Raw genomic sequence first — 18,737 nt, 5'->3', positions numbered from 1 at the left:
GTTGCATTAACAAAACAATGTGGTCTTGTTATGCAGCAACAAGCAGCCATCTGGACTCTTGTGGGGAGTGTACCGGCGCACCGGCACGACGGACTTCCTCTGCAAATTCTGCATGAACTTTATTGCAGCTTAACTCCGTCTGAGAGGAGGTAGCATCCTTCTTCAAACACGCGGAGACAAAGAGGGACCCGGCTATGTGCTCTTCACCGGTTATTGTTGCCTCTGCTGCCGTTCCGAATGTGCTGAATGGCAATTACTGGCGACTTCCTACCCCTGCTCGGAGCCCGGGCCAGCTGAAGGGGCCCTGACCCTGCAATATCCAGAGGGTAGAGATGGGAGCTGTCAAAACTTACACCTCTCCCTGCTCCCAAAGGGAGTTTCTCCTCCAGCTGCTTCCCCACGGGGCTTTGCCGCACACTCCCGCTAATCAGCTCCATTTCATCACTCCCAGGCCCCTGAGTGGATGCGGGCCCTTTTCTCACCTCTGCTACCGCAGTGCACCTTTGAAGTTCTGTGTGAGCGTTTGGTTTATGGCTGCAGAGGCTGAGATAAGACCTCCAGATATGCATTAGCTTCTCGTCCCACGTTTAAAGGGTTTAAAGAAGCTGCAAAAATCCACAGAACCGGTTACACTTTTAACACCCAACAGCTAAAGCACTTTAGAAGCAAAAACATTGTGGCGTTAAATCTGTCAAGTGCCTTCATTAAACCTACTTACGTGAGTGTAGAGTTTCTCTGGCTTTTCAATGAGTCGGTTTGTCAATTTCAATGTATGATTGAGATTTTTTAAAACAAAACTTGTGAGTCTATCTGTGTGAGAGACCAAAAACCTTCATCTGCGCACTTACTGCAACGCCAAGGTTCATATACAATTCAAGAACTGCAATTTAATACAGTAAACAATATTTTTCTGTTCCCATATTTGAAATTATTTACTGCATATCTTCTAGACAAATAGAGAAATATGGAGATCAGGTATGGCTGGAGGTTCTGGGCTGCAGAGTCTAATGGAGGGTTTTCTCTTTGAAGTCGATCCCACCTTGTCTCAACCCGCCCAGCACTTCAGCCAACCTAACTGCAGGCGCACGGAGCCGTGTCACACGTGTGATGGGTGAATGTGAAAGTATGTCAGCTAGAAAACACAACATTTAAAAAAAACAACATTTGCCGACATAGTTTTATTTACAGAAACCACAAATTACACATTTGACTCCAAATATTTTACAGTTTTAACCAGCACTTTCCTGGTGTACTTCGACAGCTCAGCTATAATAATTTAAAATAAAAGGTAGCCTACCATATATTTTCCCATGTATTTAAATTATATGGTTAATTTCAGAGAATTAAAAATAAATAATAACATCATTTTGGGGGAAAACAGCTGGAATTCACACAAGTTTCAGTGAATATTAATCCTTATTTCATTTTGAAATATCTCCATAATATTACAGACTTTTATCGGTGGATCCTAAAATAAAAGAAACATTTTATTCACCCATAATTCAAAGTAATATGCAATTCTCAATTGATAATTCAATTTGTAATTTGAACGTGCATTTTTCAATTGACATTTCAATGTGCAGTTTAGGCTTTCAAAATAAAAGTACATTTTGCTATTTAGATTTTAATACAAAAAATTTCAATTCATGTCTGTTGAAAAAATGCCTTTTCAAATTGCATGATTTGAATTATGGGTGAAGAAAACGTCCATTCCGAAAAGTCTGACATTTGAATTTCTTGATGTTACAACAAGGTCAATAAAAACTTGTTTGTTTTAAAAAAAAATCAACCTGCGCGAACGGCCTCCAAATTTTTTTGCTGCCCGCTGCAGCTCAGTCAGTGGAATTTTGCTGCTGCCACCCACTGACATAATTTGTTTCACAGTCACCACCCTGCTGCATGAATCAGATGTTGACACTCTAATTTCATGCACACATGGGTGTTTGTCTGAGGCAGCTTTCAGCGTGGTTGCTGTTCCCCCGCCTCCCCTCCAGCTGCCCACTCTACCTGCCCTTTGCCCTCGGCCACAGCCGTGTAATGTATTTAGCCCGAGAGTGACACACTGGCACCAATGATTTTAGTGTTTAGGGTATAATGATGACATGCATAAATCACAATATGACAATTGCAAGGAAATTATTGTTTTTTTTTCTGCTGTAAATAATATTATTTTATTTGAGGACATTTTTAAATCAAAGTTTCCTCTTTTCTTTCTTCAGGAGAGCCTCAACTTTCTCTGTTTACCTGTAAAAACACATCTGTTTACCGTGGTACGGCTTCATCGGAAAATATTTGCTTTCCTTTGTTGTTTGTTCAAGACTACAAGTGCTTGCATTTAAAAAAAAAAAAACCTCTAAAATCCATCCGCTAGCCATGTTTGAAAATGCCAAATGCTTGTCAGGGATTGACACGTTTGCAGAGTATAATTAATGTGAATTTTGTCCAAAGCTGATTACTTTGCTAACTCTAAAAGTCAGCGCTGACAGGCCGCCGTGAGCTCCGAGCTACCTTGTGGTGTTCGTCCTCATTCTGTCAGCTCAGACAGGTTGCATAAACCATGTTCCCCTGAAAGTGGCCAGCTGGATCACCGACAATATAAAAATACCAAATAAATAAATATGCAAAACGAATTAAAAAAAAGGAAAAATGTGACATTAAATCCCGGTATTTCTTTTTCTCGCCTGAAGCAAATCCAGACAGCATTTTGTCTGAGTGAGCATAAATCTTCCAGATTTCCTCATAAATAAGGAGTTGTTTGTGTACAGTGGGAGCCAGAAAGCGGCCGTGGTTTTTGAAGGTACACTTGCTTGCTTACACCAAACAGCAAACACACAGTAAATAACAGCACCCTGTCCGTGTCAGTTCCCCACTCGAGGTTAAGTTGAGTTTACTGCGGAGGCCACCGCCTGCATGCATTAAGCAAATCATAAATTATACATGCTAATTACCTTGGGCTTCCACTTTAATGAATTATTTTAATTAAACTACAACACTAGTTTTTTTTTTTTTTTTTTGCATGTGGTCTATATTTCATCCCTCGCCTGCTCAAGATGACCTTCTTCTTTGTCTAAGTGTGATAGTTGAAAGAGCAAGGACAGTGTGGGCTCAGTTTGCAGAAAGGATGCTGGGAAAATATACATATATATTCTTAAATATGGGGGATCATATTTTTTCAAACAAGATCCTCTAGAAAAAGAAAAAGAGGAATGTCCATTTTTTACTAGTTTTAAAAGTTCAATTTTTCCAATAATTTGTTCAAATTTTAAAAATTGGTTTATTTTGCTTGTTTAATTAAAATATATATCTTTATTAAAAAAATTACATTAAATAAGTTTATAATATTGATTATCATTGAAATATTTTGCTGATTTTATACAAGAGGCCACATTTCAAAATAAAAGTCTGTAAATATGAGAAATCTAAAAAAAAAACATTTTTTTGCCTTTCTAAAATGTAATAAATTTAAAGAAAAAATAAAGTGCATTCAAATATAATCAACAATATGCAAACCCCTAATTTTTAAACTCAATTATCCTTAAGTTTTAAATAAATTTGTTTACAAAATAAGAGTTTCTTCGCTATATAAGTATTGATTCTATTTTGCGGGGATTTTAAAATTGAAACATGCACAAAGTGGGGGGGCGAATATGGACTGTTGTACAAATAGTCCTTCGGGGGGGAGGGGTGGATTTAAATTCCAACAGGGTCCAGCGGCTCGTTTCCTAGTTCCCCAGTCAGCAATGTGTTTGTGAAAAATCAGCCTTTTTGTCTTGCTGAAAAAAGGCTAAATCTACATTGGTGGCCCAGTCGAAGTTTACCATTCTTTGCACTTTCAATACGAGTGAATGGGGGAGAATAAAGTGGCCCGAGACCCCCTTTATTTGATCTACTCGATTGTAGAAAGTGACGGAATCCCAGTGTGTTTGTTTAATGCCCCGAAAGAGGTTGTTGTTGTTGCTTTTTCTGTCTAAACCAACTATACATCTTTTTGTTTTATTTTATTTTATTTTTTAGATTAAAATAATTTCAGGGGAAAATTGTATTTTCTAATCAACCTGTTGCGTAAAAGTCCTAAAAAATTGAATTATAAAAAGGAGAATGATTATTTTTAAGGAATAAATAGGGGGGAAAATACAACAAATAAATGTAAGAGTATCTTTTAAATTTAAAGTGTGTTTTCTCTGTGTGTTTGTTGTTTGGCCTAACCGAGTTTTACGCATGAATGAGGCTGCTTGTGCGCGCTGTGAGCAGAGCATCGCAGCTCCCTGCATCCTAATGAAACTCACCCACAACTCCCATTCATTCTAACAGCTCACATATTATATTATTATTAAGATCCAATAATTATTATTATTTAAAAAAATTAAATCAACTATACAGAAACATTTGATTGCTTACGTCACTTTTAATGGGAAAAAATAATATTTCGATGAGCATTTTTTGTTCAATTGTTTTGCACACTTTTCCAAAGCACGCATGCTTGCAAAAGAACAAGATAAAGAAACAACAGCAACAACAACAAAAACAACAACAACAGCAATAGAACAACACAAAATTCCAAACGCATGCCTTACCTAAAAAAAAAATACAAATGTACAGCATCTGATACACACCACCACAGCTTCTTCTTCTTCTTCTTCTTTAAATTAAACGCGTCACAGAACAATTTCTGCAAAATATATAGGAACTAAAAAGTGCATCTTACAACATGTTTGCAATATTATTCACATCTTGCATTATGAGAACGTCTATTTTTTTCCCTTATTTTGAAAATATTTAATAGGTGAGTTTGCGTCTTTTTTCTATACAGGATGACAGATTGAAATCCTATTTGGTATCATCACTCCAGTGGAGTCGAGGGGTCCCACAGAAACGCTTTTCTCCTTTCACAATAAGGTGGAAAAATAAGACTTGTCCAAATAATTTATACTTTTTCAAGAGCAATTCTTTCGCTGTGCTGACACCATTTAAAGCGACACATTTAACACAAATAAACCAGCAACTCGCCTTGATAGTTTCCGACTGAAAAATAATTAAAAAAAGAAAAGGAAAAACTTTGGGTTTTATTTGGAGGAGCCGGCCTGCAGAAGGTCAATGCACGGCCACGGACTGCAGCGCGGAGGAGCTCGTCAGAGTCTCGCTCGGAGTTGCGGGGCTGCTTTGGCTCGTCGCTGTCTGTGGGGACGTCGGGCTCAGAGACTGAGGAGAGTTCGATAGGAAGGTGGGGATGTGGGCTGGGAGCGCGGAGAACCCCGCCATGGATGTCGGCGTGGGCTTGATCGGCACCGGGATGGCCGGCAGGGACTGGCCCCCGTGGCACAGGGACTTGATGGGCACGCCGTAGGCACTGTAGTCGCTGCTCGCCATGGAGATCGGGGCTGCGGTGTCAATCACGCTGCTGTTGTACATGTGAGGCCAGGCTGTCGTCAGCTGGTTGTGCAGCGGGTAGCCGGCAGACATGGACTGCATGGTGGAGAACGCCAGGCTCCCTGGGACTTTGTACTCTCTGGCGATGATGTTCTCGATGGCAAACGGGTGCTTGAAGGTGGTCGACTGGGAAACTCCGAGGTTGTAGGTGGACATCTGGGGCAGGTGTGTGCCGGTGGCCGCCAGCGCGCTCAGTCTGAGTTTGGCTTGCTGCTGGAGGTAGTGCGCAGCATCCGACTGCTTGGTGGGGATCAAAGTGTCAGAGGCGGCCAGCACCTTAAACCTTTTCCTGCGTCTTAGGAAACTTCCGTTCTCGAACATGTCCCCGCAGTTTGGGTGCAGAGCCCAGAAACTGCCCTTACCTGGCTGGTCTGGGCGCCGCGGGATCTTGATGAAACAGTCGTTGAAAGACAGGTTGTGGCGCAGAGAGTTTTGCCACCGCTGAGTGTTTTCCCTGTAGTACGGGAAGCGATCCATGATGAACTTGTAGATTTCACTGAGGGGCAGCATCTTCTCGGGACAGCTTTGGATCGCCATGGCCGTCAGGGAGATGTAGGAGTAGGGAGGCTTCTGGTCGCTGTACGTGTTTCTCCCCGGACGAGGCATCCTCGACGGTGTTTGGATGAGAGGCGCCGAGAGGAACGGTGATCGGGTCTCCCTTAGTTCCTTGTCAACAGCTCGCCGCTCGACATGAAAACGCGCGTGGAGGGAAGTTGCAGCCTCGCCGTGCGTAAAACAGCCAGTGCGAGCGCCTTACGCAGCGTGCGGAGCGAGCACATTTATGGAGCCACAGCTGCGCCAAATCTTTCTGGCAAAACAAGTCAGCTTGTCCCGCTAGCAGACTTTGAATAGACTTCTTCTGCCGTCCTTGATGCGTCTAGCTAAGCGTACGCCTCCATGGCCTTCCTCTAAGCATCTGATAGTTTTATGTAGTGACATGAGCAGAAAAGACCCCCGTAGAGGCGCTCCATTAATGTGCCACCTCTTTGCTATCACATGACAATTGCCATGGGAGAAAGGAGGAGGAGGGGGGCGGGTGGGAGGAAGGCATAATCTGGTTTCATTTACACCTATTTACATGGACACCTTGGGCCAATGGAAATCATTTCCATTTGAAGACAGAAAAGGGGGCGAAAAGGCTCGGTTACCGGAACTGAACTGCGATGGCACTCAGTGTGTGAAGGTATGCGCTTTTACGCACAGATTTCACAAGAGGAGGCACTTTTGGACACTCAGTTTTAGAAGTGTGCGCAATATGGCAATTTAAATTGAATGTTTTTAATTAAATTGTTTCATTTTTAAGCATTTCTCATCGCTGAAATATATATTTTAAGGCTAAAATTCTTGCCGTTTTCATTTAAAAAAGAGCTGATTTTAAAGATAAACTGCTGAGAAACTGCATTTCGCTTCGACTAATTGCATTCTAATATTGTGTACGGACACGGAAAATAATTTGCCGTGGGCAAAAGTTCGTTGATGAGCCGACTGTTAGTTTTTCTTGGCTAATTTGGCCCCGAGGTGCGCAAAGAAACGCACGATGATATGAAAACATCAACCCCAAAAGCAAACAGCGCTGCCCCAAACTCAAACTTCATGAGGCGACCGGCCCGCATTGTGTTTATGTAAAGAAGACTCAGAAGTACTTCAGAAATGCAAATACATCCTCCAGGATTGTGTGCGTAAAACTGTATAAAATATCCATAAGTCAATTATATGAATGTGAAAACCAAATGGGAAGCCTATTTTGAGCTCGTGCTATTCAAGCGTTTGGCCAGGGCCACCTTTCCGCTTGGAGGGTTTGCAAAGCCAGAGACCACACACACGCACACGCAGATTTACTCATAATTTATGCTAATTCACCCCCCCATAAAACCCACAGTGCACCCCATCACCAGTCTGATGGATTACGACAAGAATCGCATTGCGGGGAACACCGAGGCTCTTTCACCAAAAAAAAAAAAGCAGACTGAAGAGGGGTGTTCTCTGGACCTCTCACACTTTAAACCACCACTTATTTGTTTTCAATTAAAAAAATAAATGAAGACTTTTAATTTGTCTGTAAAAATCTAAACATCAGAATAAAGATTTATTTCACTTGTCTGTTCCATGCGTTTTCCTTTTTCTTCCATTCCTTGCAGAGTGGCTTTAAACAGCTGTCATTTCTCATTAATGTTCGGCTGGAAATGTTTTGTTCAATCGGAAGTGGCCCTGTCGCCACAACTTAAACACCGCGGATAATGACAACAATCTGCCAAGTACCGAACATGTCCTGACACCAAGTCAGACTGCTCTTAGAAAAAGGAAAAAGAAAAAAAAATCCGGCTGTCGGTCCCACACAAGTGTATATGTCCGTGCGTAAAAGACGCACCATGCGCAATCACTTGCGCGCGCATTTTACGCATATCGAAATTTAGATTTTTATATTTTTATTTATTGAGAAGTCGTAGTAATGTTTATTTTAAAGCTTTTAGTGATACATTTTACTCGTCCTCCTCTTATACGGAGTGGCTTTTTGAGCTTCAGGGTTATGGGATATTGGTAGGCCTTTTGTCGAACTGAAAATACCACCATGACTCTGAATCTGAATGGTTTTTTTGGGGGGGCTGCTCCCAAACTCCTGAGTTCAAGCAGCAGTAGATCAAGTCTGCACTATGTTTGGTCATTTGTAGAAACCCGAACAAAGGCACGGATAAGCCAAATTGCATTGCACTTGTGAACCGTGCCTCGTTCTGAAGTATCCTTTATAGCAGGAGCAGGGAGGGGGTGGAGGGGGGTGGAGGGGTGACCAAGAACAATTTTGTGTGAGCTTAAAAAAAAAAAGAAAAAAAAGAGTGAAAACAAAGAGCACTTTCTGAAACATCTTAAAGTAGAGTAGTGAGGCGTGACATTCCCAGGGTGACGAGACACAAAAGCTGAGGTCATGGGGATGAAAAAGAGAATCAAACAGCCACTTTCACACGTCTGCCCTCCTCTGCTGCGCCCCCGAACACAATAGGAAACAAATGTTGTTAAAAGAGGATCGATGCCATTCATCCTAAAGCAGCGAATGATAGCCAAACAATATTGTCACACTGAATCGAGTTGATATATGCTGCCACCCAAACCCACGGAGAGGAAAAGGAGCTGCTATTCAGAGAGCGATTAGGAGCAATTTATTCTTAGAGTTTGTGCGTAAAGCAGGAAAAAAAATATTTGAGAAACTGAAGTTTTTCTTTTTTTTCTGTTTTAGTTAATTTGATGTTTTGGGTGATATTCTGCAGGTGCAGCGCGTGAAACTCCAGACTCCAGGCGCAGTGGATTTAGGCGATTAAGCAGCAGACAAGTAAACAAATCGTTGCTAGAGGTGCAAAAAAATCATTTAAATACAAACATTTACAATCCTAACGAGTGTGAATTATTTTCAATTGAGGAGCAACACACAGCTTCCCATTCGATGGCCTGTTTATATTTACAGGCGTGCGTATTTGAAGGTTAAGCTTGAAAGAAAGAAATGTAAAAAAGAAAGAAAGGAAAAGAAAAGAAAAGAAAGAAAGAAAGCAGGTACAGGGTTTGTTGTCTGCGCAAACTCAACCCAACAGGCCCGCGCCTCTAATTAAGTCCGCGGTGGTTTAAGCCCCCAGAGATGTTTTATGGTGCAATTAAGGACGCGCTGATGATAAGGTATGAATATTCAGCAGAGTGACAATTAATTAGCAGTACAGAGTGCTCTCACAAGAACGCCCTCCATGGCAAATCTGACTTATCTGACAGGAGATTCTCTCTACTTTAGGCCTTTTCCGCCTAAGATTTGACCAAACAGAAAAGGGATAAAAGAATAATCTGAACCTTGATCCTCTAACATGCATTTTTTTTATTCTTCTTGTCTCCCTCCCCCCTTTCTCTTTTTTTTGAAGAGCAGGGTTGCAGATTTTCAAACATGAGATGCTTCTTGACGACATCAGAGGGGTACCTGCAGAACACCTCGGGGCATTCGCAGCATATGCTCGGATTACGCTTAATGGTCTAATTACATAAATTAGGCATTCATTATACGGCACATCATCTGTATCAGACATCTCAATTGTGTGGAGGCGGGAACATGTAATTCAATTTGTTTGACTCCATCCAATTAAACAGAAACATTGCAGGAAGCACTTAATTGAGTAATATTTTTATAGTAATATTTTATAAAATACTAAGAGATGGATCAATTAATTAGGAAAAAATTTGGAACAATTTGAGAAAATATGAAAAGCTGCCCCCCCACCCACACCTCTCAGCTGACATTGTCTCCAGGCACAGGCTTATTGTGTGCGCACTCGTGAGTGTGTGTAAGAGGGGTTTGTCAGTTCATTGACTCCATATGGTGAGAAACAGCAGGACTGATGATCACACTACCTGAGGTCTATGTCTGTTCTGTCGACTGTAACCAAAACAGGAGCCCCCCCCTAACCACCACCACCTCATCCTCCCTGATCTGCAGCCTTCACTAAAGATATTACAAACCTGCTTTCGCTGTCAGTTCCTCCTTTAGCTTTTAGTAACAGATGACTCTGTGATAACAAGTCATCCCGTTCAGCTTCCTACTCCAGGACCTGACAGATATTAAAAAGACATGCAACAACATGCAAATGTGTGAAGGATAACAAGGAAAAAAAAAGACCATATCAATATTGAAAGGAAAATGCAGAAGCCTTCACTCTGTTCTGAATTTTAATACTTCCAGGAACAATAATTATGGAAATATTGCAGCTCCTTCATATCCTAGAAAATTAGGAATGCAATATTAACTAAAGCCAGATCATAATATATTAACAACAAACTCAAGAAAGAAGTTTAGATTAAAGGGGCTTTCAATTATCATAGGTCACACACGAAGAACAGGGAAAAAAAGATGAGGAGGAAGAAGGCTTTGAGATGCACAATGAGGAGGAAGATCACAGGGTGAGGTAACATTAATGAAAGCAATCTAAGTTTAAAGAGGTCGAAGGTGAGAGCTTTGAAATCCTAGAATCATATTCCGTTCAAGAACGCCATAAAACACTGATCTGGTGACATATGAGAAGAAGAGATCGATTTTCAGGGTCAATTATATCCTCGTGAGGTTAGACCTATGCATTTAACCTTTAATGTTATAGAGCAAAAATCTGTGACCAAATCATTATGTGAGTGATTCTTCTGCTCCTTTCCGTATGTTTTTTGGCTCATAAAAACTCAATCACACTTTCAGCGATTTCAGCCATCTTGGTATCAAAATGTTCAAATTGTTCAGGACATTACTGCTTATATTTTTGGTATTCATGAACTTCTTAGTTTTTGAAATCATTGAGAAAAATATGCCCCGCATAGGAATTGAATGAAAAAGTCTTCCATTTCAACATTTTTTAATAGCAACAAGCCTTTAAATATATTCATGGGCTGTTTTAATCTTTTATAGTAATTATAAAAAATTGAGTTTACCTAATATTTTAGCAACATACTAACATTTTTGGCTAATGTGTTATCTACTGAGGTTTTTATGGGCTAATTTAGAGTTTAGCTAATATTTTAGCAACAGGCTAAAGTTTTTGAATAATTTACTTTACTGAGGAATTTTGGACAATTTTGGAGTTTAGCTAGTATTTAAGAAACAAGCTAGTTTTTTTCTTTTTTTGTTCTTGTTAATTTGGCATCTGCTACGGTTTTTTGGGCTAATTTGAAGTTTAGCTTCTACTTTAGCAAAATGCTAACGTTTTTGGGTAATTTGTTATCTACTGAGGTTTTTGTAGACTAATTTAGAGTTTAGCTTCTATTTTAGCAACAGGCTAAAGTTTTTGACTAATTTAGTTTACTGAGGAATTTGAGGCTATTTTGTAGTTTAGCTAGTATTTAAGAAACAGGCTAGCTTTTCTGGCTAATTTGGCATCTACTAAGTTTTCTTTTGCTAATTTTGAATTTAGCTCATATTAAAGCAAAAACCTAAATATTTTTGCAAAATTAGCATGTATTATGGATTTTTAAGCAACTTTACTGCACATTTTCAGGAATTTAGGTCAACTTCAGCGCTCTTTCATGAAATATCAAGTCCTTTAGCTGTTTTAACATTTCACAAATAGCTTTTGCATTTTCAGCAAATCCCTTCAGCAATTAAAGTAAATTGCATCACCATTTTCTTCAAAAATCTTCAGCACCTTCAGTGACTACTTTCAGGAAAAAGCATTCACACTAGCATCATCACAGGTAATGCAACTTTTCTAATTAAGATTTTAAGAGTTACGAAAAACTATTTTTTACAAGTCGTTGGCAGCGTCCTACTTTATGGGGTCAGATGAGGGGCTTTGTGTCTAAGCCAGCTAACAGATGTAAGTCCTTTATGTTGTGGTTAGAAGGCACGCTCCTTTGTGAGGCTCATGATCATCCAGACCTTGACAGTGATCGGAACGCACTTAACCAACTGGGACCAAACGAGGGGCATTTTGCTCGCTCTTTCATCTCATACATGAGGGAGAAGGCGGGTCTCAGCGGACCGTCGGCACAGCTTAAGAGCACAATGCACCATGACCATAACGGGGGGAGTTTACAAAACATGTAAACAAAAAAAAAATGCACTCCTCATCCCCACGGGGAAGGTCAGAATTTTTTAATTAGAAAAGTTGAGGCAATACTCATCTATGGATAATTAACCCAAATGTAATTTTTATGTAAAATAAAACCCCTTTTCTATATTTTATTTAATCTGAGTAGCCAACACACACCAATCCCCATTTGTCTCTCCTATTAATATGTTTTAATTGCTGGGTGATGTATGGGTTAGTAATGTTCAACATTTGCATTGCTAAGGAAAAACAAGTGCCACTGTAAATCACAGAGAGCATAAAAAGAGAAGAAAAAAAAAACACGGGTAAAGGCAACTCCTCCTCGCTCTTCATCATGGACCGGCTCCATGTGCCTCCTGCTGACAGGTAATACGCGTGACACATTTCCAGGCACTAATTCATTTGTTTAGTAATAGAAGGGGCTAACCTGTGCTGAAAAAAGGGCTTGCAGTGAGTAATCCACAGCTAATTAAAGGGGCACAGGAAACAGCCCCGCTATAGGATTGTGTCATATTCATTAAAGCCAGACTTTAATATGTGCATCTGTGAAGTGAAGCTCATAAAGGCGAAGCATTCTGCATGTCACTAGAAAAATACCCAATGAAATATATATTTATGTAAGTGAAATGTACATTTTAAAAGATAAAATTAGAAGTGAGGACCCTCAAAGGTTTACATCTGATTAGAATGTTGTTGACTTGTTGAGTGGAAAGGCATTTGAAATATAGATAGGAATACATACACAAACAAAAGCACGCAATTTCTTTTTTATCACACAGATTTCGTCTCGAGTCGAGGTTTAAGCCATTACAATGCACTAATGGAAAAATCACAGGGAAGAATCCAAAGAAATGTCAAGTGCTGCCGCGCATCAGGAAAGCTCTTATTGTTCGCAGCAACTGTAGGAACAGACAGAGTGTTAACAGGCTTATCGGCAAGGGAAATGTCCCATTCCCCTGCCTAAACCAAAGCTATTACAATCCCAAATAATTAACTTTCAGCAGAGCAGCCAGTTGTCGTGACAACGAGGATAAGAAGAGCTACATGCAGAATAATTTTGATCAAAAATAGCAGAAAAGCAAAAGCTCCTGAGCTTTGTTTCGCACTGCGTTTATACTTCTCTAGTTGGAAAGAAATACATTTAATCCACTGTTGGAATACTTTCCATACTAGCCTATATTGTGCTTAATGCATAAGTGTATTTTTTATTTCATCTGGGATGTTTTTATTTACAGAAATAGGGGTTCAGTTTTGGTATTGCCTATAACTCTTTTTGTGACTGACAAACAGAAAAAATACCTTAAACCAACTCTAGTAATACAGCCTTGTAAAAGAAGACCAATAAACAGTATTTATTCGTAAGTGTCAACATGATTAATTGAGCACTAAAAGCCACTTGAGAGTCAGAGGGGCAGCGAAAAGACGCTTTGCTTTTTAAGCGTGACTGGCACCGGGACAAGCGGTTCTGTGAGTCAGTCCAATGGCACAAATATCAAATTAATAATTAGTCATATAATTTCTCCTCAGGAACGCCTCAAACTGGTTGGTGAATTTAATCATTGGCAGTCTTTTTGTTTCCATGTCGCTCTCATTACTATCAGGATTGATGTAACATAAACTTCATTAAAAATTAAAGCCGGACTCTTAATTATGAGACTACACTGACTGAAGTTAGAATTAGTCAACTCAGTGATGTGCAAATGAGAGCATTATTTAAGAAACACGCTGGAAGTAGTTATGCTAATTTTTAAGAGTTCACAGTAGCAGACCTTTTCACTTGCAGTTGCATATTCATTAAACACACTATGCAAATTTAATGTAGCAGTCTTAGTAATGCCTTGTTAATTTATTCAGATTTATTGAGAACAACTTGTAAAAAGTACCAATTTAATTACCCTATCTCCTTGGAAGGTAACAGATATGGCCGAGGTTTTAAACTGTGTAAATCAGGATTAGTGTGGTTTGATGGGGAAAATGGAATGAAAGGACACTGCTATTAATGGCCGTGCTGCAGAGACACCGTAATTCAACGCAGACATGATCCAGGCAAAGTGCAGTCAAGCAGCCAAAAATGGGAAAAAGCAAAAATATGAATCTAATGAACCTTGATGTTTATTCTGTCACTCCAGCATTATAAAAAAAATATGTCACTCTGTCAAATGATATTTTAGATGAAATTCTGCTAAATGTCAACAATTTTTAATTGTAGAAACATTTTAATTTACTTTTTTTTATAAAACAAATTTAACTTGCTATATTACTAATGTCAAAATTGAAAAGAATAAAAAAAGCTGTTTTTTATTTTTCATGGATATTTTTAAACTCCATTTTACAGATGAAGTCGTCCCACTTAATGAAATATTAGATCACACACATAAGGTCTTTAAGTTTTGACAAATGTTAACCAGGTTTTATTTGGTCATTTCAGGCGAGTTTGACCATAGTATAAAAAGATTCATTCTATCTCATTAAACACACACACTTATATGTTCATTACAATAAGATGCTGGTCAAATAACCACAAACTTTTGCTTACTATTTTAAAATTAATAAGGAGTTATGGGCAATTAGAAGAAGTCCGCTGGCCAAACTGGGATAAAAAAAGTATGAAAACCATTTTATCTGGTTGACAATTTTTACTTTCCTTTAACATGTCATTACATTAAAATGGAAGCGTGGTATTTTTTCTTATTTTTATGAAAGACACTGAAACACAAAATACTTTAATTACCTTTTCCAATGTCAGTAATCAAGGAACAATCGTTTGACTTCTGGATTGAAGCGCATCTAAAAACTAAAGGCAGTGGAGACGCATGAATTTCCTGTGGTAACGACAAGGTGCTTCGTTACACAATTACGTCAGGTCATTTTTACTGCAATATTTATGATCAAATCAAACAGTGAGAAATAAATGAATAAGTTCGTACAGACGTAAGTAAGTAAGTAAATACATAAATATACTTGCAGTCTAGTTCCAGATGAAAAAAAAAGCCTTACACAAACATAAAAGTTTCATCTACAACAAGAAAACAACATTTCATTTCATGAAAACTAAGCAATACAGGTCATCAGTAAAAAGACACAAAAACCCATTTATAGCTATACTTTTAAGGAGCTAATATGACAAAGACAAGCTCCATTTCTACAGTAAATTGATTAAAGGATAAGCAATACCACAACTATGTGGTTTGAAGATCACATTTAAACCGAAAAATCAATAGATTTTTACTATTTTTTTAGGATTCATTTATGTGTAAGACACTTCAGAGGAACACAAACTGTAAAATTTGGTGTTTTGCTTTGTGTTAGTTATTTTTTTAATATATTTTGCCCGAGTTAACGTATCTTATGTGGTCAGACATCAACCAGCTCTCTGTCATGATTATTCAGTAAGTTGATTTAGGTTTTGCTGTAATTTATACAATAGTCAGGCTCTATTTATCATGCTTTTTGTTTCACCTGCTAATGTATGGTTGAAAGTGTTTGTTTTAGTTTAGAACTTTGTCTTTGATTTTCTGCTAAAATCTTTGGTTTGCCATTCAGTTAAATTTACTTTATTTATAAAATGCCACAACATGACCTAAATGCAAGTTGTTTTTTTTTGTTTTTTTTGCAAATTTGGCCACGGAGGATTTAAGAAGTTATAATTTTGCAAGGACCAGACAATTTTTTAAAATCGGTCAGTGGCCACTGGGGCACAATTGGAGATCGCACTGTGGCAGGAAGGCAGCAGTGCAATAATTGACTGGTAGGGGGTCTCTAAGGTCTCCAAAATTGTCTGATCAATCTCAGACTGCCACCCTCCAGCCTGGGGACTCGATGAGGACTGTTGACATAGACTTGTTGACATGACCAGACGTCACTACAGTGATCCCAGCCACTGTAGATCCAAACGAGGGGACGGCATTGATGCTGCACAAAAGTCATCATGGCGTTGATTGCACCTCAGCGACTCCAAGACCTGCGTATTGATGAAGAAGGCGGAACAATGTGCTTTCTCGAGACGCAAGTTGTCAAAAAGTTTGTAAATTTGGAAATTGACAAGATTATAATGTGTGCTCAAAATGTGAGTTGCTAATGATCAATAGTGCAGAATGGCCTACTTTTTAAATACCCATGAGCCACCGGGCAGAATGTGGCATTTCATATAAAAGCGATTGATTGAAAAAGGGATCCTTACAAGTTTGTTCTTGTAGTAGTCTGAGGGTCAAAATCAAAATCGCATTCAAGAACCCTAATTCCAGGAAAACCTACTAAAATAAATGAATCAGGCTTTAGGAGGCGCTACGATAAGGTTGGCTGTCTCACCAAACAAAAACATTAATATGTTTGTCATGTTGCTTAGATAGAGAAACACAACAATGTAGGATTGATAGGCTCCAAAAGTACGTTCTTGACTGTAAAGAATTGTCGTTACTTGTTTCTAGAGTCACCAAACAGCAGAAAATGCATTTTTTCTCAAACAAAAAGTAAGTAATGATTTTTCTGTTAACTCAATATCTATTCAGACTGAAAAAAAAGAACACATTCATGGTGTGATGTTACAGAAGCTGGGATATTTCAGTGGAAGACAGCTGATTCCCTGTATTACCACAAAGCCAATGTTTCACAGGTTATTGTCTGGGTACCCCTTAGTAAAATCCCCACCTCAAACAGCTGCTTTGAAGTTTTCTGTTTTAACTGTCATAGACTGTAGAAGGCCGGCGGTGGTTTCATGTTCACTTTCTTTCAGGCCTCTCAAAGGAGGAATAGTTTCACCTGAAGTTGCAGAACTTTTCTTAAACCCAATCAGTCTCCCGGGTTTCAGAATTTTACACGAAACAGGAAGTACCAGTTATTGCAGTTCCGTATAAGACCACAGGAGGCAGGTTTCTGAATCGACCAATTCTCCATTAACTCAAATGTTCAAAAAGTTCAACTTTATGTGAGCATTATTAAAAAATAAATCAGTACAAAGTTTCTAAAACCCTGTCATATAAATTGATTTGTTAATTATTCAAGACAATTTAGGGGTGGGTGTTTTAAAAAACAATACTTTTGATTTTTTTTTAATTTACCTATATTTAAAAGTGTATATTTTACTGGTAGGTTTGTAGATCAATGAGTGAACATAACAGAGCTTTAAAATTTACTTCACTTTCTCCAGCTGTTTTTGGATGTTAAATGTTGTTCAGAATCCACTTGTACAGTGGCCCTGAAGTTCAATTCACTCAAAGCAAAAAAATGACAATGAAATGATTAATCAAATTGGTATGGTAACGGTTGCATCCAATCAGGAAACTCCACTGTTCAAAGAGGCCACACATTGTTTGAGAATAAAAAAAAGGTTAAAAACTTAAATATATTTGAATTTAAAATGATTTTATTATTGTATTAAAGATTAAGGATCCTTATTTTTCTGTCTGTGCCTGGTGTATGGAAGAAAATAAAGTGTTGGTTTAGTGAGAGATGACATTACAAACAACACAGCAATAAACATTTGCATCTGAAAGGATATTTATAGTACTGGACTGCTTCCAAACTAAAGAGTTATAGCACAAAGAGAGAAATACTAATTAGTTTGTATTTTTAGTTCAATATACAATCCCCTCATGACAAAAAAGGTGTTTGCACATATGGTTTGTTTATTGAAATAAATCTACATACTTGGCATTCACTTATGAAGCAGTTTTTGATCTGCACTTTCACAATGTGACCGGTGATATTTAAGCAGAAAATTGGGAAGTTAAAACTACAACATGAATAACAACAAAAAAATCTAGATAGTTTTAAGTGGCATGGCCAGTTTCCTCTGACTTCATGTTTGTCCCTGGGGACAGAGTTGAAAGGTTGAACTGCACAAACACATCCTCAGGGAATATAATGGAAGTAAAAAAAAGGAAAAGCTGCAGACGGGCTCTGAAGGCTATAGAGATCCGTGGCAGGGCAGAGCTCTCTGACTGCATACACCACTTGAGGAGATAATTACACTGGCTGGGTGTCTATGGCTCGCGTCTGTTCGGGGCTCCCTGTTGTCCCTCAGGAGTCCCTTGAGGTGTGTGTGTGGCGGACTGTGTGTGCGTGTGTGAACATTACTGGATCCCTTCAACCAGCTCATAGCTTTGCTTATCAAAATGCTCATTCACTTGACACACAGACTTCCAAACAAAGGCACTAAACCCATTAAAAAGACAAAGGCCCTCTCCACGAGTAAAAAAATATTAATCATAATAAATCCGGCAATGAAATTACTCAGGATACAAATCCACGCATAAAAAACATGGAATATCTGAACAACTAGTTGTAGGTGTGTTGGTTATAAACTCAGTAGAATATTTATTTGGCAGCTTTTTAAAAACTGTAAAAGTCATTTATTTTTAATTTTGATTTTAAAAGAATTATGTGACAGAGAAATGAAAAAAAATCCTGCATTCTGTTCTATTTGGGTTTTGTGTTTCCCCTCAGTATCAATCACACCAGGTTTTATTGGACAATTACCCACAGCTGTTTTTCAATTAACCTTCAGCTCATTTAATGATCCGGTTTTTGGTTTGTCTTTACCAGTTCCTCTGTTTTAACAACTTTCTGTCCCCCCTTTACAGTTTAAATGTCCTCATTGTGTTTAAGTTTATTTTTTGATTTACTTTTTAAAATGATCTTTTCTCATTTTATTAATCTTTTTATTACATTTTTATCAATTATTTATTTATAATAAATAAATAAACTCCCAGTGATCTTTCAATTATGAGTACACTGCATTTAGGCAAAATGAAAAAA

General features: G+C 38.5%; 1 protein-coding gene across 1 annotated transcript; it reads right to left on the bottom strand.

Moving 5' to 3' along the window:
* Positions 1 to 1,819: 1,819 nt before the first annotated feature.
* foxb1a (forkhead box B1a) lies at positions 1,820 to 6,411 on the bottom strand. Its single transcript, XM_024282709.2, has one exon. The coding sequence runs from the start codon at positions 6,031 to 6,033 to the stop codon at positions 5,092 to 5,094; it is 942 nt and encodes a 313-aa protein (XP_024138477.1). The 5' UTR covers positions 6,034 to 6,411; the 3' UTR covers positions 1,820 to 5,091.
* Between the last annotated feature and the right edge of the window lie 12,326 nt (positions 6,412 to 18,737).

Source organism: Oryzias melastigma, linkage group LG6 (assembly GCF_002922805.2).
Source record: "Oryzias melastigma strain HK-1 linkage group LG6, ASM292280v2, whole genome shotgun sequence".
In the NCBI taxonomy this organism is placed as follows: domain Eukaryota; kingdom Metazoa; phylum Chordata; class Actinopteri; order Beloniformes; family Adrianichthyidae; genus Oryzias; species Oryzias melastigma.
This window is presented reverse-complemented; position numbering and strand designations above follow the sequence as displayed.

What these genes read in the sequence shown, in the direction of transcription:
- foxb1a (XM_024282709.2), bottom strand. Translation starts at nt 6,033, where the DNA reads ATGCCTCGTCCGGGGAGAAACACGTACAGCGACCAGAAGCCTCCCTAC.